Source organism: Patella vulgata, chromosome 6, assembly GCF_932274485.2.
Source record: "Patella vulgata chromosome 6, xgPatVulg1.2, whole genome shotgun sequence".
NCBI lineage: Eukaryota > Metazoa > Mollusca > Gastropoda > Patellidae > Patella > Patella vulgata.
This window is the reverse complement of record NC_065884.2, coordinates 58,131,771-58,156,191: the sequence shown is the minus strand read 5'-3', so window position 1 is coordinate 58,156,191 and position 24,421 is coordinate 58,131,771. Positions and strand designations below refer to the sequence as shown.

The window sequence follows — 24,421 nt, the reverse complement described above, 5'->3', positions numbered from 1 at the left end:
GTTATTATGGATACGAATTTGTCTATGGAAAACCACATCAGTTTTCTGTGTAAAACATGTCACTACCACCTTCGGAATATTGGCTCAATACGTCATTTTATAACATCAGATGCTGCAGCTACCCTCGTCCGATGTCTTATCCTCTCTCGCCTCGACTATTGCAACAGTGTGTTATCTGGGATTACCAATGAGCAAACAAAACGCCTCCAACGTATACAAAACTCAGCAGCCAGACTAGTCTCAAGAACCAAAGTCCGTGACCACATATCTCCAGTTTTATCCTCTCTTCATTGGCTTCGTATTAATGAACGTATAGAATTCAAATTGTTGTGCCTAACTTATCAAGCTGTTTATAAGACTGCACCTGTTTATCTTCAAGAACTTGTTAACGAACATTTACCAGTCAAAAACCTTCGATCTAGTAACACTTGTCAACTACAATTACCAACATACAATTTAAAAACTTTTGGAGCAAGAACATTTTCATATCAAGCTGCTTTCCATTGGAATAAACTCCCAACTTCCTTAAAACAGTGTCCGTCCCTAGCAAGTTTTAAATCATCACTGAAGACACATCTGTTCCGTCGCTATATGTAATGAGATGACACAGTATATTGTTCAGACTTTGCAGAATTGACTTGAGCGCTATGAGCATACTACACAGTGTGGAATAGCGCTATATAAATGTTATTATTATTATTATTTATGTTTGAATGTTACAAAAAGCGAGGTCACCAGGTACACACTGGTGTGCTTGTAAAAGAACTCTTGGACAATTGGAAATCAAAGAATAGTAAAAACATTTCTCGCTCGGGTTGCTGTAAAAAAAAAAAATTGTGTGTGATTTCAACAAAATAAACAGGCATTAGAGCTGAATCTGCCTATTGCAGGTCTTTCTTTGGGCATTAAATTATTAATTAGACTTTTATCAACATGACAAGACCATTACCAACTCTTGACAAAACTACAACCATTGATAACTTGGCTCAAAATAAAGTAATTTGAATGAAATTTTCAATATCTTTATTTTGCATCATCTATTTTTGAAATATTATCGCGAGAACGGACAGTTCTTTATCTAAATCGTAAATAATGCCCCTTTAAGATACAGATCTATATTTATGACAAAGTGAGATCCAGAGAGAACTCATACCATATGCTCATCCAGATTTTCCGGCGTGGTTCTCCCTTGTCAGTGATGCAGGACGGAGGGCCTGACAAGGACAGCTGTCTAGTCGTTCGGATGGGACGAAAAACCGAGGTCCCGTGTACTCATTGGCGTGCATGTAAAAGATCCCTTGACAGTTGGAATTCGATGTAAGAGTAGGCCGTAGTGCCGCTGTCCGGGCAAAATTTCCCTCATGCGCACTGTATGGCATATGCCCGTCTTCATTAGCCCAGTTCGGAGCAGAACAGTAGGACGTTAAACCCCATTTAATTTCATTTCATTTCATACCATATGCAATACAAGATACATGTGATGACAGATAATCTGGTACTGTTAGATAAATTGACGCCTGATAATATTAGATTGTAATTCAGTTTTACATCTTAGGTAATTTCCGGGAAGCCGCGGGGGCTCAGTAAGTAAGATGGCGGTTTGCTATCCAGGAAACCTTGGGTTCGCTCTCGGTCTTGGCCCAGAAATTTCCATTGATTTTTTTCCTGAGTGGTTTCCCTTTGTCAGAGGTGCATGATGGAGGGCCTGGCAAGGACAGTGTCTAGTCATTTAGATAGGACAAAAAAAACCTGAGGTCCTGTGCATGCACGTAAAAGAACCCTTGACAGTTCGAATTGGAAATAAGAGTAGGACTTGGTGCCACTGTCAGGGCAAAATTTCCCCCATAGCACAATGTATGACGTATGCCAGTTTTTATTAAACCAGTCGGTGCAGAATAGTAGGACGTTAAACCCCATGTCATTTCATTCTCATATGATTAAAGTTACAATTTCATATTTTTCTAAGAAAGTCAAAACATAATTATTTCTGTCTTTTGCTTAATAGGTTGTCAACTTCCTATTATACGATCATAGGTGTCATTCTCACACTTAAAACTCATTTACACCAGAAATAAAAACACAATTACCTCCCAATTACCTCCCTTGTTTTCTATTCTCCACCGTGGAGTAGTTATCTTCAAACGTTTGAATTTGAAGATGAAAATGATATTTTTGCCAATTTCTCAACTGGCAATAGTGAATTATAGGATTAATAGGATTATTCTTTAACAAGGTAGGACTGTTTCTAGATACCATCTATTTTAAGGCTTTATTTTAATAAATTTTAAAAATATAACTTAAAAATATGAAATTGCAACTTTAAACCATATCTCTCTTTTTATAACAGATGTGGTAAATGTAGAAGATTTATGAAATTTATTCAAGCTAAACCAAGTCGTCTTCATTGCCCCAACTGTGATGAAACATTCTCCCTTCCACAAAATGGTAACATTAAGTTATATAAAGAATTAAAATGTCCATTAGATGAATTTGAATTGGTGTTGTGGACAACTGGTACTAAGGGAAAGGTAAGTGCAAACATGTGGTATCTGAAATTAAACTATAAACCTACATATACCGTAATACTTCCTGATTTATGGCAAAATAAAGTTTTAAATAGGGAAGATGTTACTAATATGGGTCTGTCTGTCTATCAGTATTTGTTAGGTAAATGAATGCCTTGATGGAGTTCCGAGATGAGCATTTTTATATGCCCACATGAAAATGTGGTCATATATATTTCCGTCGTCCACAACTACATTTATCATCTGATTGTTTTGAAATTGATATAATAATGTTGATTACATTAGTGAGATGAAGAAGCATTTTTAATTTCAATAATTCCCTTTAACTGTCCCCCCCCTTTCGAAGAAAGCAGGGGACTATTAAAATGGGTTCGTCCGTCCGTCTGTCTGTCCATCACACTTTTTGGGACACAATAACTCTCTTCCTAATTGAGCTAGAATATTCAAACTTGGTGTATGTGTTTATTAGGTCAATGCCTTGATGGAGTTCGAAGATGAGCATTTTCCGCTTAGGGTAAGCAGAGATAAGCAATTTGATTGGTTGATGCTTTGGGACACGATAACTCTCTTCCTAATTGGGCTAGAATGTTCAAACTTGGTGTATGTGTTGATTAGGTCAATGCCTTGATGGAGTTCGAAGATGAGCATTTTCCGCTTAGGGTAAGCAGAGATAAGCAATTTGATTGGTTGATGCTTTGGGACACGATAACTTTTAATTGAGCTAGAATGTTCAAACTTGGTGTATGTGTTTATTAGGTCAATGCCTTGATGGAGTTCGAAGATGAGCATTTTCCGCTTAGGGTAAGCAGAGATAAGCAATTTGATTGGTTGATACTTTGGGGCACGATAACTCTCTTCCTAATTGAGCTAGAATGTTCAAACTTGGTGTATGTGTTGATTAGGTCAATGCCTTGTTAATACTTATTCCTTATATCCTAAGGCTGACTTCTATTATTTTTAGTGCATACCCGACCTCCTGGGACAGAGCCACGCCCATTTCTTGTATTTGTTCGTCATCTACAAACTGCATTTCTTAACGCATGGCATCACCTTGAAACTTTGCATACTTGTTTCTTCTATCCTAATGAACATCCATCCCTATTGTTTGTGGTGAATGCCCAACCCCCAGAGGAAGAGCCACGCCCATATTCTTTTTGTGTGTCTGTGTATCACTTACAGCCCGCAATTCTTAATCGATCATCTTGAAAACTTTTTTATATTTATTCCTTATATCCTAAGGCTGACTTCTATTATTTTCGGTCCGTCCGTCCGTCACACTTTTTGGGACACAATAACTCTCTTTCTAATTGAGCTAGAATGTTCAAACTTGGTGTAGGTGTTTATTAGGTCACTACCTAGATGGAGTTCTAAGATGAGCATTTTCCGCTTAGGGTAAGCGTAAATAAGCAATTGGATTAGTTGATGCTTTGGGACACAAAAACTTAAGTTCTAATTTAGTGAGAGTGATGAAACTTGGTATATAGTTTCATTACATCAATACCTTGAATAAGTTCAATAATGAGCATTTTCTGCTCAGGGTAAGCAGAGCGATAAGCAATTTGATTGGTTTAGACTTTGGAACACAATAACTCTCCTAATTGAGCTAGAATGTTCCAACTTGGTGTTGGTTTTTATTAGGTGAATCCCTTGATGGAGTTCGAAGATGAGCATTTTCTGCTTAGGGTAAGCAGAGATAAGCAATTTGATTGGTTGATGCTTTGGGACACGATAACTTTAGTTCTAATTAAGTGAGAGTGAGGACACTTGGTGTATAGCTTTATTACATCAATACCTTGACTAAGTTCGATAATGAACATTTTCTTCTGAGGGTAAGCAGAGCGATAAGCAATTTGATTCGTCAAGACTTTGGAACTCAATAACTCTCCTTCTAATTGAGGTAGAATGTTCAAACTTGGTGTAGGCATTCATTAGGTGAATCCCTTGATGGAGTTCGATGATGAACATTGTCTGCTTACAGTAGGCAGAGATAAGCAATCTGATTGGTTGATGCTTTAGGGGCACGATAACTTTGGTTATAATGAAGTGAGAGCTATGAAACTCTGAATATAGATTCATTATATCATTACCTTGACTAGGTTCGATTGTGCGAATTTTCTGCCTGGGCTAAGGCTGACCTTAAAAATATCTTTGTTTCGCCTAACGCGACCGACTAACTAAAACCACCCCCGACTTAAATTATTTTATTGCACTTTTCCACGATCTTTTTATTTTATTTTGTGTGTCAACCTGAAATATATCACGAGAGTTATTTCCCTTTACTATGGCTATGGTTTGATTCATTATTGAAACTGGTTGATCAAGACGAAAGCATCATAGGTGTCGCTTCTCAACAAAATGGTTGTAGACGAAAGCACGTCCATTCCCACGAAATGATTCTGCCTCTATTTTTCTCGAAAACGGATATTGAATATCCGTTTTCGAGAAAAATGAAGGCACAACCCGCACGATCGTTAAAAAACGTGTTGAGGGAGTTTCAAACGTCAGTTTCTGGCAATTCGTGTGCGAGTCGTGCATCACGAAAAATCTCGATGTCATTGATTTGTTTGACAATAAAAGAAGACGAATGTTTGCACCCGGAAAATTATCAAGCTGTCAAATTAGCTCTTAAAAAAAAATATGAAAAAAAACCCGACCTACCGACCCTTCTCCTCGATTGTGGGTCGGGTTTGGTGAAACAAAGATATTTTTAAGGTCAGCCTAAGGAGCGATAAGCAATTTGATTGGTCAAGACTTTGGAACATAAAAACTCTGCTTTTAATTGAGGTAGAATGTTTAAACCGGATGTAGATGTTCATTGAATGGATGTCTTGACGGATTTCAATGATTAACATTAAGCTAAGCAGAGCTAATCAATTTCATTGGTCGATGCTTTCGGACAAGATAACTTTGATTCTATCTGATAGAGAGGGATGAAACTTAGTGTATAGTTGATAATCAGTTTGATTGCTTGATACTTTTGAAAAAAATAAATGTGCTATTAATTAATATGTGTCATCTATTTATTTTGGGATTTCGGCGGGGGACATCAGCCTCACTGTTGGCTTGTTTCTTCTGGAGTTATGCCCTTGTTTCACTTTTTTGAATTTTTTAACGCTTAAATGACAAAAGTTATCATTAGATCTGTATGAAATTTATTTAGATGTGTGAAACGAAGAACCCTATTAAATAACAAAAAGATATATGTACAATTAATTAACATGTGTCGCTTGTTTATTTTGGGATTAAAGTTGGGAAAATCAGTCTCACTTTTGGCTCATTTTGATAACCTCTTTGAGATAAACTGTCCTGACTGTCACTCTTAACTATTGTTATATCTGGTAGTATTTAATATATTCGTACCCTATTCTTTCAGACGTATCAACTGTGTCCTTACTGTTACAACAATCCACCGTTTAATGATATGAGGAAAGGAATGGGATGTAACGAGTGTACGCATCCAACATGTCCGCATAGTTTCAGTAAAAATGGTGTCTCAGAATGTGTGGAGTGTGATCGTGGCATTCTAGTTATAGACCAATCTTCGGGTCCAAAATGGAGGATGGCTTGTAACAAGTAAGAGCATTACAATATGTTTTTTCCCTGCTTGTACGTGCTAAGGAGTAGGGTCGCCTGTCCAACCTTGTGCGTTTTCTCCAAGTCCTCCGGTTTGCTCTCTCTCTCTCTCTCTCTCTCTCTCTCTCTCTCTCTCCACCTCCCTGTTCCTCCATCCAAAATATTTATAACCACTACATGTCATAGTATTTGCAATTTTTCTTAACATCCTGTCGGCTAGCACAGTCCATGTGTCAGCAATATGTTTATCTTGGAATTGTAAACATGGCTGTATTATTAACCTTAGTTATAAAGCAGATGATTGGACAATGGATCTACAGAATTTGATTGACGAAAAATGGGCTAATTTTGCATCAACCAGTAATAAAAGGTGTATGGTCTCTGTAAGCTGCACGTTATATCCCTTGATTGTACATGACATACGTAACCTCTGGGGCGTTTCCTCAGTTCCGCCCATGCAAGCCAAATAATCATGTCTGACAAAATATCAGGCACTAATCTACTGAACATTGTCAACTTTGTACCAGACATTTTATACTATATTTCAGGTGTAATGTTGTTATACATTTTCTAGAACATGCAACTAAAATCAGTGTTAATGAAGAGACATGTGATTGTGGCTCTAATCTAGTCGATGCTACTTTCCCCAAGGTAATAATTCTCTGTTAGCTTACTACCTTTCAACCCAAAAAGCACAATGTATTATGTGGGAGACATTTTACAGGATGTCTCCCCTTCTCCAAAACCCTGTGATTATTTATGCCTATGAGTAGAAGATACCAGAAGAATATAACAGTGAAGAATTCCCTACCGTTTACACAGGTTCTTGAAAAAGAACTTGTGTGTATGAAGTAAACTATTTTTCATGTGATGAGTGTCATGATGTCTATATACATAAATTATGGCAATGGAAACAAATGGTGGTCATCCACAAACCATCACCAAAGGAGAAAAATTGTTCTACTATATTTATTCAATGAACTTTCTCAGAATCAATGTGGCAACAATATTGTCAGAAATCAGACTTTGAATATACACTTCCATTGCAGTGGCTAGCTATTTCTGAGGAAAATGATCCCTTTTCACTCACTTGCTCCCTTGATTTGGGAGGTCAGGTCATTAAGATTAGAAGATCTGATTTCTGTGGGGAAAAAAGAATAAAATCAATTAAATTGGTTATCAACACAAGGTACAATTTTATGGATACACAATTACTGAGTATTAAACTCAGTAATTGTTTATCCATAAAATTGTACCTTGTGTTAATACGTTCAATTACTAAATGCCAATCAAAGAAGTAATTAGTATTTTCTATGGATTGGGGGCCAGTCAAAGGACCTTGCTTGTATTCTGATAAAGAGTGTGATGCTGATCCATCCTTGTTAATTTGATTAATATATTCTTTGAGTGGCATTTAGCAATTGACACACCTAATAAACAGAAAAACGCAATATGGAATACAATTACTATTTTAATTAAAGCGACGTTTCAAGCAAATTTATAATGTAGTTAACTTTTTTACCTTTATTTTAGGGGAAGTCAAAATTACCAGAAGGTGCAGAAGAACATACTGGCTGTGTTTTCTGTGATCCAGCTCTCAAACCACTGATGGAAAAACATCACGCCAGTAACTTCTTCCAAAACAAAGCATCTCGTGGAGGGGCTTCAAGGGGACGGGGAGGGGGGAGAGGTAGGGGAGGAAGAGGACGAGGTCGCGGTGGAAGAGGGAGGGGAAGAGGAAAACCAAAAGACAAAATGTCTCAGTTGGCAGCCTATTTTGTTTAGAAGGACAGTATATTTTTATTTTAGGGCATTATGTCTTGGAATCTCATAAACAATTTTATTGGTGCCAAAATTTGCATTTTTCAAAATTCATGAAAGCTCATCTATCCATGAATGATATTCTTTTACAAGACATATGAAAATACAATTTAACAACCACAGGTATAAATATACCATATTGTTATTTCATACATTAATAGATCAGATAATATTTTTGACATATCAATTGTTATAAGCCCTTGATTAAAAATAAGAAAAGTCATCGGTACCAAAAATTCACCCTACTCGACACTGATTATTTTGGCACTTTGGTTGTTGTTAAAAAAAACAAACAAAAGGAAATAGTTTATTTGAAATTGTCCAGTTTTATTTTTATGCAAAGGGTTTTTAATATGGGGATGCTAGATTTGATGTTCTGGAATTCAATTCTCTTAATCCTATGAATAATGGCAATCAAGTGAAAAAAGTGATTTCAGGGGTCAACTGAATAATAAATATTTCAACAAACCAAGACAGCTGAAACTATTCACTTTGTTTTGTTATGATATGGTTCTACTCCCACTGCCTCAGTTATCAGAACTGTTGCAGGAGTTGATTCTGTGTCACTTGATTGCAATTCTGTCAATTTGGAATGTTCCCGGCTGTCAATCCACCATCCCCTACGTAATGTAAGAGAAACTGCCCCCTTGTCACAAAGGACCACTGAAAATTTATTCTCATACTTTATCCTAGTCAACCCGAGAATCAATGGACGTATTTGAGACACCATTCTTGACAACATGAAAACGTCAAGAATACGGAGGAGCTGTTTGTTCCATTTTAATCTGAATTGAGGATTAAGGCTATGGTACATAAGACGAACAAAAAATCATTTAATTGTCAAAGGCTCCCGATTTCTTACCTTTTAACACTGACCTAGATTCTTCCAAAACAGATAGACAGTAAGAAAAAAAGAAGTGGATTCTTGAGAACGAAGAATATTGTCAGTTGAGTGATGATATTTATTTTTAGATGTTCGTATCGAACAGTTTACTTCTATTTATTGTGCTCATGTTGCAATGAACCTAGTTTTGAATCAAGCCAATAGAATGACAACTACCACATCAATATCAGTCAACATGAACTGACATTTCCCTAGTCTTAATAAACCACCTGACCAACTCACAAATACACCATTTGTACTATAAGTCTTGGGCTACTAAGGTGATATAATTTCTGTGTGGTCAAATTCAGACAAGTTTATGAAGCTGAAATTGTCAAGTGCAACACTGGGAAAACTTATACATGTAGTTTAGCCTATTACTACTATACTTTAACAATCGTACCACACTGATCAGCAGTGAATATTCACTAGGCCGCTACAATCACTGATAAGGATGACATCAATGCGACTTAATGAGTCTCAAATATTAACTTTTTTCCACCGACAAATTAAATTCTAAAACATTTTTTTTGACGTGTTAGAAAAATAAAGAAAGATGTTTGACGTATTTGTAGGTAAAAATTATTCCCTATTTAGTGTAAATCGGTATTAAAATGACTAAAAGGCAGCATTCTGCCCGAAGCAGTGATGTCTTATGTAAACAATGCACGCACCATTCAGCCAATGATTGCCGCCGCGTGCTGTGACGGCACGTGTTAAAGGCAGTCATCTTTTACAGAGATATTAGAGAAGACTCATAATTCTCTGTGAAACAGATTGCAATGGTACTAGAAGTTTTACCCCTTTAAAAGTTGTCCAGAGGACTGGATTATCGAGATTTATGATGTCAATGTGTGACCAAATGGTTTAACGCATGGCCTTTAGATGATAAGGTCCCTGGCATGGTTTTGAATAGTCAATGTGTGACCAAATGGTTTAACGCATGGCCTTTAGATGATAAGGTCCCTGGCATGGTTTTGAATAGTCACCTGTCCAACCTTTGGGTTTTCTCCTACTGCTGAAGACCCCTACCTACCGGTACATTGTTGAAATAAAATTAAACCATGCGTTAATCCAAAATGACCTAGTTTGCATCGAGTGGATGTTAAACCCTGTCAAGATTTATTCAGTGCTACAGTTGTTACAAGTATATTATATTTGTCCCCCGCCTTTCGAAGAAAGCAGGGGACTATTAAAATGGGTTCGTCTGTCTGTCTGTCCGTCTGTCTGTCCGTCACACTTTTTGGGACACAATAACTCTCTTCCTAATTGAGCTAGAATGTTCAAACTTGGTGTATGTGTTTATTAGGTCAATGCCTTGATGGAGTTCGAAGATGAGCATTTTCCGCTTAGGGTAAGCAGAGATAAGCAATTTGATTGGTTGATGCTTTGGGACACGATAACTCTCTTCCTAATTGGGCTAGAATGTTCAAACTTGGTGTATGTGTTGATTAGGTCAATGCCTTGATGGAGTTCGAAGATGAGCATTTTCCGCTTAGGGTAAGCAGAGATAAGCAATTTGATTGGTTGATGCTTTGGGACACGATAACTTTTAATTGAGCTAGAATGTTCAAACTTGGTGTATGTGTTTATTAGGTCAATGCCTTGATGGAGTTCGAAGATGAGCATTTTCCGCTTAGGGTAAGCAGAGATAAGCAATTTGATTGGTTGATACTTTGGGGCACGATAACTCTCTTCCTAATTGAGCTAGAATGTTCAAACTTGGTGTATGTGTTGATTAGGTCAATGCCTTGATGGAGTTCGAAGATGAGCATTTTCCGCTTAGGGTAAGCAGAGATAAGCAATTTGATTGGTTGATGCTTTGGGACACGATAACTTTAGTTCTAATTAAGTGAGATTGATGAAACTTGGTGTATAGTTTCATTACAGTAATACCTTGTTATCTAAATTATCCCCCTTTGGTGATACAGTTTTTAGCATATAAACTAGATAATAATTATTCGGTTGACACACAATCAACGGCATAGAATACACGATGGCACAAGCTATAATAATTATTGATATAAAATATTATTTTATCGCAATTTAGCTGATATATAACTGGATAGCCCTCATAAATAAGTAGTGGAAGGAGGGAATCGATTTTCATATTCCGTTTTCCTGCAAATGTTATTTAACTTCTTTATTATATAATATTTGTATTTTTGTCCCCCGCCTTTCGAAGAAAGCAGGGGACTATTAAAATCGGTGTGTCTGTCCGTCCGTCACACTTTTTGGGACACAATAACTCTCTCTAACTGAGCCAGAATGTTCAAACTTGGTGTAGGTGTTTATTAGGTCAATGCCTTGATGGAGTTCAAAGATGAGCATTTTCTGCTTAGTGTAAGCAGAGATAAGCAATTTGATTGGTTGATGCTTTGGGACACGATAACTTTAGTTCTAATTAAGTGAGAGTGATGAAACTTGGTGTATAGCTTCATTACATCAATACCTTGACTAAGTTCGATAATGAGCATTTTCTGCTTAGGGTAAGCAGAGCGATAAGCAATTTGATTGGCCGAGACTTTGGAACACAATAACTCCCCTTCTAATTGAGGTAGAATGTTCAAACTTGGTGTAGGTGTTAATTAGGTCAATGTCTTGATGGAGTTCGAACATGAGCATTTTGTGCTTAGGTTAAGCAGAGATAAGCAATTTGATTGGTCAAGATTTTAGAACACAATAACTCTCATTCTAGTTGAGTTAGAATGTTCACACTTGGCGTAGGTGTCTGATAGGTGAATGCCTTGATGGAGATTGAAGATGAGAATTTTCTGCTTAGGGTAAGCAGGGATAAGCAATTTGATTGGTTGATGCTTTGGGACACGATAACTTTAGTTCGAATTAAGTGAGAGTGAGGACACTTGGTGTATAGCTTTATTACATCAATACCTTGACTTAGTTCGATAATGAATATTCTCTGCTGTCATGTCATGGCTGAGTTCAATGATTTACATTAGTCGATGCTTTGGGACAAGATAACTTTGATTCTATCTGATGGAGAGTGCTGAAACTTAGTGTATAGTTTGATTGCTCGATACTTTTGAAAAAAATAAATGTGCGATTAATAAATATGTGTCATCTATTTATTTTTGGATTTCGGAGGGGGACATCAGCCTCACTGTTGGCTTGTTGTTGTTTATTATGTGTACATTGTATTTAGATGATTTTACATCTGTATATTATAATAGTATGTAGTAGAATAGTTACTTTGTATAATATACAAATATGGTTATTTAAATAAACCAATCAAAACTCTCCATACAGTTGTATAACTGGTATTTACTTAAACATGCATTGTGCAAGAGCAAAATCTGCTTATTACAAGTCTTTCTTTAGGCCTGAAATGTTATCTAAATGATCAATTAGACATTAATTAACTTATCCAGACCATAATAAACTCTCGATGTCAAGGCTAGCCTTCGATGTTGGCTGGATTAGATTCCTATATGCCGCTTAACGGCCATTGATAATTAAATCACAACAGTGGATAATCGAGACTATGCTGTTTATATTAATGACTTTAGTAATAATGACCGAGACCATGCGAAAATTTCACCCGCTTCGTTCTCAGCTCATAGTGGATCAATTTGATTGAAATTTTCTGCAAATTACCTTTACACCATCTAGTTTTTAACTATTATAGCGAGAACTGCCATTTCTTTATCTTATCTCCAATAATGTATCTTTAACAGACACCTCCCAAAAAAATATGCATGACACATTTAAGTGGTCTCAATGAGGGCACTAGAATCTGTTTGAATTAATCATTTGGACGTTTTCTTTCTTTGGTAATAGACTAGTGAAACCTAAGGGTGCTTTTCTCCATAAGTTGGGAGCTACAGTGGCTAAGATGCTGGCTAGCGTGTTAAAATCCCTGCATTGGCCGAGAAAATTCACGATTTTCTGATGTGGTTCCCCCCCCCTTATCAGTGGTGCAGAACGGCAAGCCTGGCGAGGACAGCTGTCTAGTTGTTTGGATGGGACAGAAAAACGAGGTACTGCACATACATGTTAATGATCCCTTTGCAGCTGGAATTCGATATAAGAGCAGTTTAGTACTGCTGTCTGAGCAAAATTTCCCTCATATCTCTGTATGGTGCATGTCCGTCTTCATTAGCCCAGTCAGAGCAGAACAGTAAGCCGTTAAACCCAATTTCATTTCTTCTTAAGTTGATATTCGAACGACATGTATGGTACAACACAGGGATGCCATTTCAAAATTTTGCTAGTGGGACAATTAGTTTGGGTTATTTGAGGCCAGGATTGGGTCACCAAAGAATGAATCAGTTGACCTCAATTTTACATCTCATCTAAAAGTCAGTAAAAAATCTTTCCATGTCAACCAACCAGGTACTACCTCTTTATGCTTATCTTCAATACATGGCTTGATCGCCCTACTGCTTATCAAGCCCTTCACGTAATACCCTGCATATTTCGATCGGATACTGACCCATTTCGAGAGCATATCAGATTCTTCAATCATCGCAATACCAAGTCTCGCGCTTTCCAGCTCAAATATCTACCCTGTTATAATCGAGTTGCAAACTTAAAGGTTCATTCAATGTCAAGGCTTTCGTAATGGCCGCCATGTTTGATTCGAGTGTTGTGTCAACCTGGACGCTACTATTCACTGGTCTACAGTAAAGGGAGGTAAAGTAGCTATAAGTTCGGGAATTGCCAAGCAATCTAGCTATGTCATGGTGTTGTTAAACTCGCGGTCGTTGCTTCAGGAACATGCTTTATGCCGTTAACACACCCCACACCATTACCACAACTCGTTATTAATTCAATTTAAAAAGTCCGCCAACCATGTTCAGTAATTGTTAAGTAAAGTTACAGACAGTACTTAAGGCAAGTGTGCAATATAGTAAAACAGCAAAAAATCAAAAAGATTAATTTCATTCAAGTAAAACTTTATTCAAACTTTTACTTGATAACTCTGATGATTTACTCCTGAAATGGAAAACGAAAAAGAATTATTCAAGATAAATGTTTGCAGCCCGTTTTAATTTTGAGGAATTCAAATCTTAACTATTGATCCATTACTAGACAATTCCTGGGCCTTACCAGTCCCACCTACCCACCCAAATATTTCACACGTCCAGTATCTTACTACACAGATGAGGTTCATCATGCAAATATTGAGAAATCAAAATGCATTCTTTATTTTATCTTAAAATTCAGAATATTAAAAGAATCGTCATTTATCTGTACTTACATCTGGTACCTCGAGCTCCCCACTATCAATATTTTCTATAACTGTATGTGGATGACTTTTCTCTACTGTACATCCAACTGATTGGGCAGTACCTGTAACATAAATAACATTGATAACATCTCACACATTTCTATTACATAGTTCTTTACAGTTTTAACTGCAGGCAAATCATGTTCTAGCAAATGAAATCACATATAGAATTAAACTAAATTAAAGATATAGTATTCAAGAGATATCGGCCTTAAAATGCAGGTCTTAAAATGTTATATAAATTATTAATTGACATTTATTAACATGACAAGATCATAATCAACTCTCTAAGACATCGGATGGTTCCGATTTAAGTAGATTAGAACTTCTGCCATTTACTGATTCAATTTAAAAACGGAGAAGCCAGGCTAAGTCTCTAATAACCAGCACTGTGGTTACGATAACCAATAAATGCAGACATCTTGTCAAACTACAAGCATCGATAACTTCACTCAGAATAAAAGTTATTTGAATGAAATTTTCAATATATTCATTTTGCATCATCAGCTTTTTGAACTATTAAGCAAGAACGGCCAGCTCTTCATCTAAATCTTACATAATGCATCGTTAAGAAACCAACTTTGGTCACTGTATGCTGCACATGTAGTGCAAGCAAATACATGTAGATTTGCAGACAGACAATCGACTTAATATCTTACCAAGAATTTCTTTGATTGTACCAGTTAATGTTTTTGCCATACTTCTGGGTCTCATTTGTCGAGCAATGGCAACAATATCGTCTAAACTCAGATTTCCACTGTGTTTCACTTAAAAATAAAGAAATCATGTAAACTTTTGTTCATTTCATTAAAGGTCAAGGCTGTATTATTCATCTTTATTTTGTTAATTCAATATTTGTCTAATTTTGTTGAGTTATGGGCTTTTGCCGGTCACATTGAGTGTGCTGTTTGTTTTTATTACAGTTAAATGTTTTTCAGCAGTATTCTGCACAATCAGACAAAAGGGTGGGGTGGACTTTATTTTAGGATATTGGTAATATTTGGAAGCTCGTAGGTCTTTCCTATATGTACATGTATCTACATCATGTATCTAAGAGGAAATATTGAAACATTCCCTAAATATGCCAAATTAATCATTTATTGACATTTTTTTTTTACAGAACATGTAACCACTTGATAAATTTAATTTTGAACTCACCATTCTTGACCTTCTTTCTGTCCCTTGGGGGTTCTTTTAAAGCTTGGATAATAAGAGCAGCTGCACTTGGAACTACTGATACTTTAGCTTGTCGATTCTGAATTGTCAATTTAACGGTAATTTTCAAGCCCTTCCATTCTGTGGTACCTTTAGCAATATCATCACCAACTTTCTTGGGAGACTGGAAAATAAATTGTTCATCGTTACAAAATTGTGACCCAAACCACCTTTGAATGCTATTAATAGTCAATCAACCTACAAATCTTATATGCATTATGCAAGAGCTAAAACTGCCTTTTACAGGTCTTTTTTTCCAGCTTCCAAGTTTATAAATTATTTAAACATTATCTAACTTTTACATAATGCATAATTAATTGTATGTCTGGTTTTTGAAACCAGAGCAATACAAGTCGATATAATGAACTTGACAATATGTGCGAAAGCCAATGCTAAACTTAAAATAGCACAAATTATCAGTACTTACCAATCCCATGGGACCAATCTTAGGAGCAAGTGATGATGTGGCTGGTACATCACCGCCAACAGCCCTGACAAAGACTGGAAAAATAAATGGTTATATTACTTAAACTTTCTTGAAAACTTAAATCAGGCATATTTTATCTACACCTGAAGTCTAGATCATATCGATACACATCCACCCCTGAAAAATTGTACCGGCTAATCGGCATACCAGTATTTTCTATAAGTGGATAACGACCGGTTCTTGATCCCAACTTAGGCAACTAATAAATTAAGCACAGGACTGGATTTTGGTTTGGTGATTATCTAAATACATCTAGGAAACCAGCAGGCAGTATTTACATGTAGCTATAAAAACATAGATGAAATCTCAACCCTGATGGTATAACCTTACTTTAGACTGCAAAACGAAATGGGGTTCAACGTCCCACTAGTTGCTTCAACTGGGCTAATTCAGATGTGCATACGCCAGTGTGCTATGACTGAGGAAAATTTGCCCAGTCAGCAGCACTACAGCAAACTGTTAAATTGAATTTCAACTGCCAAGGGATCTTATGTGTACGCTTGTTGTAGACCATAAAACCTAACCCGACACCTTACAATAATAAGCATACAAATAAGGTCATTCGTCACAATTTCATTAGTTAGATAGTGGTATCGAGTAAAATTTTACGCATTGAATTGATATGATATGATGGCAAACATGAATAAATTTGTTCCTCACTGAAACTGAAAGCTTATTTTTGTTTCCATTCTCCAAAGAGAATATTCCTTGGCATCAGATTTGCTAACTTAATTTAAAAACTACATCTAAGACTGCTAAATTATTAAGAATTTAGCCAATTTTTAGGCCCACAATTGTTAGTTTTTTGTTATCACGTAACCTGAATTCACAAAAATACACAATATACGTACAACATTGTTACTAGTGAAAAAAAATATTTTCTTGATTATTACCATTAATAATTGACAATAATGTTTTCAATACATCGAATATTTAATACTTTTTATTTAATTATTTACAACACAGCAGTGAAAGCAGACCTTATTATAAAACATGGCGCATGGCCATTTCTTCGCTGCATCACATCGCTGTTTTCAAAGCTGAAAATAAATATTACAGGACATCTTACTTTCAGTGATTGCGGTTGGGTCGAATTTAGGGGGCATTTTGGTAGTTTTCTTATAACTTCAGTTTATCTTAGAAGACGAATTGGTGTTGGATGAGCCTGGATTGGCACGACCAAGGACAGTTGCACCTTTCCGTCAATGTGATTGACTTAAAAAAGAACGATAACTCGCCGGAAGTGGGTGAATAAAGGGAAAGCAACTCTGTCAAGACTCCAAAAAGAGCGGGATTCAAACACCTACACTTCCTTATTTAAAATAAAATGGGGTCCAACTTTTTAAAGTCATATTTGTCAGCGCCAGCCAGGCTGATGAAGTGTAGTATAATTGCAATTTTGCCAGGACAGGGTCTTTACCACCTAGGTTACCCTTTATCGAATTCCAGCTTTCAAGGGCTTTTATTTATCAATTGTAGGCCTCCTCTACTGTACGGTACCTCGATTATCCGTTCCATTCGAAAGACTATCTTCCTAATTGCCAGATTATACACCACTGACAATGGGAAACCACGCTGGAAAAACACAAGGAACTTTTTCGGCCAACAAAACATTAGTACATTCGAGTGAGAGGCTGAAAATTATTAACAAATTAATGAATATTCGAGTTCTTTTACGAGAGCCACATCTAGTAGATTTTAGTTTTGAATTCATCAATTTTTGCAAAACAGTGGACTGACAATCGGATTCTAAACCTACACACGTCATTAGGTGAACACATTCAGAACAATCACGGGTTTTCTTCTAATTTACGATCAAGTAATGGTGTATTTCTTTTTATTTTATGATCAGTAGTGGAAAACCGCGTTTTATCAGTGAAATAAAAGTGTTATTCCACTGGCTAGCAGTAGTCCATGTCGTTTTTACCTAAACTGATTGTAAAATCATAAAATAAATAGAACATTTGTCGTTTTGTCGTGAATAACATATTTTATTTCATCTCTAAGCAAGAAAACGTTTATATTTTCACTCATGCTACGCATTCGTGAAAATATAAGTTTTCTTGCTTCTCGATGAAATAAAATATGTTATTCACTCTAAAACGACAAATATCCTCTATTTATCAATTTATCCCAACATCTTTATAAAAAACATTACTCGGCATACCCCCGAGTGCCCCACACCCCGCCTCACGGGCAAATGAGGCAAATGCCTAGGGCCCGGGACCGACGATTTGGTGGCAAAACAAAGAAATAAAAAAATTCATATTTTGTTGAAAAGAAATAATGAAAACCCATTTTCCAAAAATCGTGAAACAAAGTGTCATATTTTCAATGGGTTTTAAAATTATTAGCTAGGGAGACCCGCAATCTAGATCGACACTAACTCAACTAACTGCTTATATAACTAAGTATATGACTTCCCGCCCGGGATATACTCCACAGACCAGCATTTCTCGGGGAGGACTCCCGGACGCCCCCCACGGTGTCATCTTGTCACTGGCCCTGGTCCAACTCTTAAATCTGATGTCAGTCGGTTTGACCTGGAGATCGCACATATAATTATGGGGCGATTTAGCAATTTAATAAGATTACCATAATACGATTATTGGTAATACATATAATAGGCCTATGCATATCTTTTACGACTTAGGCTATACGATCAAGTATTCAAGACGGTGTCGTAATCCGTCGAAAGCCGAAGCATGGGGGTGTACCGGTATTGCAAAGAAATACCACGATGTGATAATTTGAGAAGGCTTCTATTTAAATAGGGTATAGGAAAATGTATTCTAGGCCTATTCGCTTATTACTCTATTAAATAGTAGATGAACTTTTGTGTGTTAAACACAAAGTAGGGCCTATACAATCTCAAATCAATGAATGCCCAATGGTTAGCAATTTTTGTAGGCTATCAAATTAAATTGTTGTTAGGCAAACTTCAATCACATCATATTATTTCTTTGTTTACGAGCCTTAATATGAATCAATTAAGCCTACATGAATATTGCGGAGTAATATAAAGTCATTTTCAATTTTCAACAATGCCAAATTGTTCAGTCACCCACTTTGTCATGGTCGATTATTCTCTGGGATTTTCAGTGGTATTTTGGCAAGGGTCGTGCACTTGTGGTTGTAAATACAAGTTGTAATTCGATGGCACGCCGCTTGAAAATGACTGTCTAAGATAGGCCTACTTGTAGTGTATTATATGGGTGAAATTTGTACAACGGCATACTCTTATTTCGGATTCCAACTGCCAAGGGTTATTTAAATACGTGCACGTGTGTACCGGTCGGTACACCACATCATTAACATGCCCATGGGACCTTCGTTTTTGCGCCCCATACGAACCATGCACTGGGACTGGACACTGTTCCTCGTCAGACACCACTAGCATTCACCCTGCACTGACCACACTGCACAATGTCGTCCCTGTTGGTTCAGAAAAGTAGGACGTATACCCCATTTCATTCGTTTCCATTCCAGATAATATATTGTTTATTATCATTAAAGGCGCAACTTCTGGATGATTCATAAGTCACATGACATTCTACGTAATACGAGAAAATTCTCATCCGCCTAAAAAAAAATAAGAAAATTCCCCATTGGTTTATATCGAAAAGGACATAGTTATAATATTTATTAACAATTTTAAATATTAAATCTTGACGTGACTATTATCACATATCCGTTAAGACGCATTAAGGACATGTTAAAAACTACGTGATCGCCTTTCAGCTTTGTGTCATGAACTGGCATGTTTTATAAAACGACTGATGCAATATCTCAACAGTGACCTATCTTGGCATATTTATGAATATAGGTCAAGCCAGAGCACTCAATGTTAACTCTGAAATATATTCGAAAAGCATGAATATTCTCGAAAACAATGCTATAGGGTTCATATAGATATGTAATTAAGGAAAATATTAATACTGGAGAAATGGAAACAAGATCTTCAGGCAAAAAGGCAGAAAAAGTAGGAACTACATCTTATATGGCGCCATTTTCAATTGTTGAAAGGTCAATTCTAAAAATAGATTCTTCCGACATGACTTCAATTTTTACAGATAATGAAACATGTTTACAACAATCAAGCAAGAAGGACGTAAAATAGATATACCAACTAAGTTTTAAGATGTCTAAACTAGCAGTATCGAGTGTAATAAGTGTTTTAGAAGATACAGAAAATGTTTTGAGTGACAAGAGAGGACTTAATGCCAGAAAAATGTTCATTTCTGATAAAAACACGCGGCGAGGATTTCAGACAGCTGGTGGTTTTCACGTTAATAAAAATATGGAGAATGTGATTTTTGACTTACATGTATTTCAATCTTATCCTCATTACTGGGATAATTTTATGGCTATGTAAATTGAACTTATCCACAAAATTTTATGAACTGTGAAAGTGACACTATTGTAATTAAATTAGTTCAAAATGTGGACAAATTTTGAACCAATTAAACTTTTGTCAAATACTTTTAGTGCTTTGAGTAAACCAAAGCTATTAAGACTAGATAGTACTGGAGAAGTTTCATCCGAAAATTCCAGTCCAAATTGTGAATTTACACCTCCGCCAATAAATATATTAACGAAAAAAGACAACATGAAAAGTCAAAGAAACTTCGGAAACCGAAGAGTGCCCATTATGGAACCATATTATTATTGTAATGGTAGGGGTGGCGGTATTCATACAAAGCCATTAAATGGCTTCGGAGTCGGTGGTTGTCAAGAGCTGATGCAGAAATCACCATTCAGATCTTTAAATAAAAAGACAATGAATATTACCGGTACCTCAGATTTTGATCAGGGGTCAACACGAGGACAATGCAATTATTCATCATCGTTTATAAACCATTGGAGTTTTAGTCAAGGTTTGCTTGGTAAACAAGCTTACGTACGTCACACGTCGTCCCCTGGAGTCTTTAAATCTCCAATCCATCCAGATTCACCATGGCTTAAAGTCAATTCCGGATATTTTCACCAAAATAACTTCAACAATGGTGCAGCAACAGCAGAAAGAAATGCCTATAGAAAATTTGATAAGAAAAAAAGCAAACACAAACATTATTCAAATAAAAACACTGAATGTTCGGGTGCAAGGAAAGATAATAAATCAAATTCTGTGATTCAAAGTGCTGGATGTGATCCTACGGTAATGGAGAAAGAACTAAGCGCAAAACCGATAGCTGTCAGTGACAGTGTCGTTAAAGATATTGACAGTGTCATTAAAGATAGCATTATTAATGACAAAAGTGAACCACAGACAGTTTCTAACACGAAATGCGAACAGGAAGTGAATTCGAATATAAAAATGAAATGTGAAGTTTGTGAACAGAAAGTGAATTTCAATGAGCCTAAACAAGAAATCAATTGTAACATTGAATGTGTAACCCCACACCCAGGTTGTGAGCTATCTAATTCTCTGGGAAAAGCTTTACCTTTCATTGAAAAACTAGGAAAGACTAATAGTACTCATTCTGCCGAAAAATCGAATCCTGCTCATGAGGTATCTAAGTCATGTGTTGGAGATAATAATCGTCATCCCTCCCCTTCACCCACTAAAATCCATCTGAACATAATCGGAAAGAAAAAACACAAAAATGAACTGGGAATTGTACAAAATAAAGACTGTCGTGGGATTCAGTCTGAAGAAATCAAACCTACTTCTGTTCTGCAAGAAGATAAAGATTCACAAAAATTGTGCAATATCTGTACAGCTTACATAACACGGGTAACACCTGAATGTAAGGAATTTCCGCAAAGTGCCGGTTGCAAGCATTCCATAATTCTCTTAGTTCGAGATAACTCAAAGAAAACCAAAAAACGTCGCGTAAAAGAAAAACAATCTGAAAGCTTTCATTCTTCTCCAAGCCCTAAATCATTTTATGTTGGAGTGAAGACCGCTCAAAGTCCCATAAAATCTCACATCTTTCAGTTTGTGGCTAGCGACAATGACACAGAAACTGATGATTCATGGGATAGTATTGACGATGATGATGATGATAATGATTGGTCAAATATGGATGAAATGTTTCCCCAGAACTTAATGAATCCCATGAACTTTAAAGATCATATATCAACCATACCAAAACAAAGTACCGGTACATGTGCTAGTGCAACCAACAATAATATAGAATCACTCAACATTTCTTGGAACATTCATTCTACAGATAATAAAACTGATACAGAACAATCAAATTGCTCAGAAAATAAAACTAAAAAGGTAATACCAGTCAAATATGTAGGTCTTCCCCATTACCCACTTTAGTATAAAAGGTGTCTTTGGTTAGGAGATACATGTAGTTACTGTTAGACAATCTTATAGAGCTCTTTCACTCAGTTGTGATGGCAAATTGCGAGCACATACCGACTACCAATAAGTCACTGTATTTGTATTGATGATGATGATAACTAACTCTAAAAATAATTGACTATGTTCAAGCCCTGGATACAGTAGCTGCTCAGATGATATGCTTTAGCACTCTAGGAAATTTACCCCCCATCTAAAATGAAGAAGGGGAATAGATATTTTCAGGAATAAATCCAAAAAGGTTGCACTGTTCTGGGATTTTATGATAAAAAAAATAGCAGAAAAATCTAAAACCTCGAAACAAAGATGGCAATTATCAATAAATATTACATCAGTATCAGTTTGACTTTTCATTTTCTGTATTTGGGCTTGTCTTGTGATGTTTCAATACTGGTGGCCACACCCATCATTAGTGGCCAGTGTATGTATATTCTGAATCATTATAATCGAAAATTTGAATGAATATGACTTCCATCAGTTTCACTGATTTCAATATTAATGTTGGAAATATTTTATTTTTCAGGTACATTTTGCAGATGAAGATAAATTAGTCGTCGTACATCGAATGTATGCTTGGTCCTTTGCCTACAGAGCATGTCGTAGAGGCCCATGGGAGCAATACGCTAGGGACCGGGAAAGATTTCATCGGAGGATTCAAGACATTGAAAAAATCATCTCCCCCATCCTAAAAATGAGTCACCGATCTCAAATTTATAAATCTTTACATTCAGATAAACAGTAAACTGTATCATCAAAGGGATGGCAAAACCTCCTAGTCATTGTGGTTATAGGCCGTGGGAGATCTTGGCATCTTGTTGTAACACTCTCACATTGCAAAATTGTGAATGATGTAAGTAAAAACTTAGGAGGCCAAAATATTTTTGGGTTTAAGTAAATACTTCAATATTAATCTGTTTATTTGGGTAAATTGCAACATTTGAAGTTTGGGTCCTGAGAGATTTTGCCACCCCAGAGATGAAATTTAACCAACTATATGTTGAAGTATTTAATTTACTGAAAATGTAGAAAACACTGAAGAATTAAGGAATTTTATAAATCGGACCAATTGATAGTAGTTCATAGCTCAATACACAAGAAGGACCGAACTACATACAAAACAAACCAGCAGACTGCAAACAAAACAAACTATATAGACATTGCAAGAATTAAACAACAAATGTGCAATAAAATCTTTGAATAGGATTTATAAAGTCCAGTCTAGACCTACAGTTGTTAACCTCTAATGGCCTTACCTCATTATTTCATCAGCCATTGTATATAACCTAAACAAAAACATACAAGAGACTAAATATGTTTATATTTAATGATTATGTCACCTGTCTAAACATTATTATTGTTCTGTTATTGTTGTGATGAAGTCGTGGAGTTCGTTATTTTTAATTTCTCCATTTTAATTACATATTGTGGGGTAATTGTTAAATATTTGATGGTGATTAATAAGTTCTGTGATAAATATGTAGATATTAGATTAAAGGCTTTTTTTTTTTTTTGGATCATTTTGTTATTCAATACATGTATGTACTACTATACCACCATGGCTACATCTACATGAAGTTTGACAATTAATTAAATTATAAATTTGTTTGTTTTGTTGTAGGACTTTTGGTTGTATTAATTGTTTATGTTTACTACATACATATTGTTACAATGTGTAAGCATTGCATTATATTATTGTTGCCTTGACCCTAGTCTGTCAAGGTTGGAAATAAGGCACCTGTCAGAAACTGTGGGGGCACAGATTCAAGGTTCATTAGGGACAGGTTCAGATTTTGTCTGTTTCTATTAAAAATGTCAGGAACAGTGTTAATTAATAGTGCCTGTCATTTTGTCCAAGTGGAATTAAAGTCATTACTTCTATAGTCCTGCTGATTGTGTTTATATAAAGAGTCAATCAGATACGCAGACAAATCTCCCAACAATAATTATTTAAACTGTGCCAGGGTAGTTATAAGTAAACAACATTTGATTTGCCAAGCTGATATAATTATTTTTTAGCTCTATACAAGTTTTTAATCATTCACCTTTTTTGTTTTCTCTTCTCCCTTACCTTAGGGCACACCAATTTGATTTTCTGTTCTTGACGAACACCTGTATAAAATTTCCTTCTTTATTTATTCAGAAAGAAAAACTTATTTAAAATCCAAAAGAACTTGGTGGCATTGTTCTAAAGAATTTAGGTACAAATTTTAAGTTTTGAAATGTTAATACAAAACATCTTTCACATAATAACATCTTTTACATAATTCACTTATTTATCATTATCAGGACCTTGAAGAACAGAAAATTATATTGGTGTGGCCATAGTTAGATATTTTAGTTGTAGGATGTT

The 24,421-nt window shown here is 35.9% G+C and overlaps 3 protein-coding genes across 4 annotated transcripts in view; 2 read left to right on the top strand and 1 right to left on the bottom strand.

Annotated features, from left to right (window-relative positions):
- Positions 1 to 8,391, top strand: part of LOC126824900 (DNA topoisomerase 3-beta-1) — a 35,878-nt gene extending 27,487 nt beyond the window's left edge. For both annotated transcript variants that reach the window (XM_050554327.2, XM_050554328.2), the window contains 4 exons: positions 2,348 to 2,528; positions 5,899 to 6,098; positions 6,647 to 6,749; positions 7,632 to 8,391. In XM_050554327.2, coding sequence (XP_050410284.1) covers positions 2,348 to 2,528; positions 5,899 to 6,098; positions 6,647 to 6,749; positions 7,632 to 7,883 — 736 coding nt within the window. In that variant the 3' untranslated portion in view covers positions 7,884 to 8,391. The remainder of the gene's footprint in view (positions 1 to 2,347; positions 2,529 to 5,898; positions 6,099 to 6,646; positions 6,750 to 7,631) is intronic.
- A 5,310-nt stretch (positions 8,392 to 13,701) lies between these two features.
- On the bottom strand, positions 13,702 to 16,986 carry LOC126824908 (60S ribosomal protein L12). Its single transcript, XM_050554344.2, has 6 exons — positions 16,825 to 16,986; positions 15,696 to 15,769; positions 15,212 to 15,392; positions 14,713 to 14,820; positions 14,024 to 14,115; positions 13,702 to 13,758 (listed from the first exon to the last, which is right to left on the bottom strand). Exons 1-6 carry the CDS (start codon positions 16,859 to 16,861, stop codon positions 13,753 to 13,755), a joined length of 498 nt encoding a protein of 165 aa, XP_050410301.1. The 5' UTR covers positions 16,862 to 16,986; the 3' UTR covers positions 13,702 to 13,752.
- Positions 16,987 to 19,529: 2,543 nt separating this feature from the next.
- On the top strand, positions 19,530 to 23,551 carry LOC126824901 (uncharacterized). Its single transcript, XM_050554330.2, has 2 exons — positions 19,530 to 21,984; positions 22,595 to 23,551. The coding sequence occupies exons 1-2, from the start codon at positions 20,197 to 20,199 to the stop codon at positions 22,811 to 22,813; spliced, it is 2,007 nt and encodes a 668-aa protein (XP_050410287.1). The 5' UTR covers positions 19,530 to 20,196; the 3' UTR covers positions 22,814 to 23,551.
- Positions 23,552 to 24,421: the final 870 nt, after the last annotated feature.

What these genes read in the sequence shown, in the direction of transcription:
- LOC126824901 (XM_050554330.2), top strand. Translation starts at nt 20,197, where the DNA reads ATGTGGACAAATTTTGAACCAATTAAACTTTTGTCAAATACTTTTAGT. An exon ending in CAGAAAATAAAACTAAAAAG is followed by an intron (nt 21,985 to 22,594) that starts GTAATACCAGTC and finishes TTTATTTTTCAG; the next exon opens with GTACATTTTGCAGATGAAGA.
- LOC126824908 (XM_050554344.2), bottom strand. Translation starts at nt 16,861, where the DNA reads ATGCCCCCTAAATTCGACCCAACCGCAATCACTGAAA. An exon ending in CCCAACCGCAATCACTGAAA is followed by an intron (nt 15,770 to 16,824) that starts GTAAGATGTCCT and finishes TTATTTTTCCAG; the next exon opens with TCTTTGTCAGGGCTGTTGGC. An exon ending in TACAATCAAAGAAATTCTTG is followed by an intron (nt 14,116 to 14,712) that starts GTAAGATATTAA and finishes TTTATGTTACAG; the next exon opens with GTACTGCCCAATCAGTTGGA.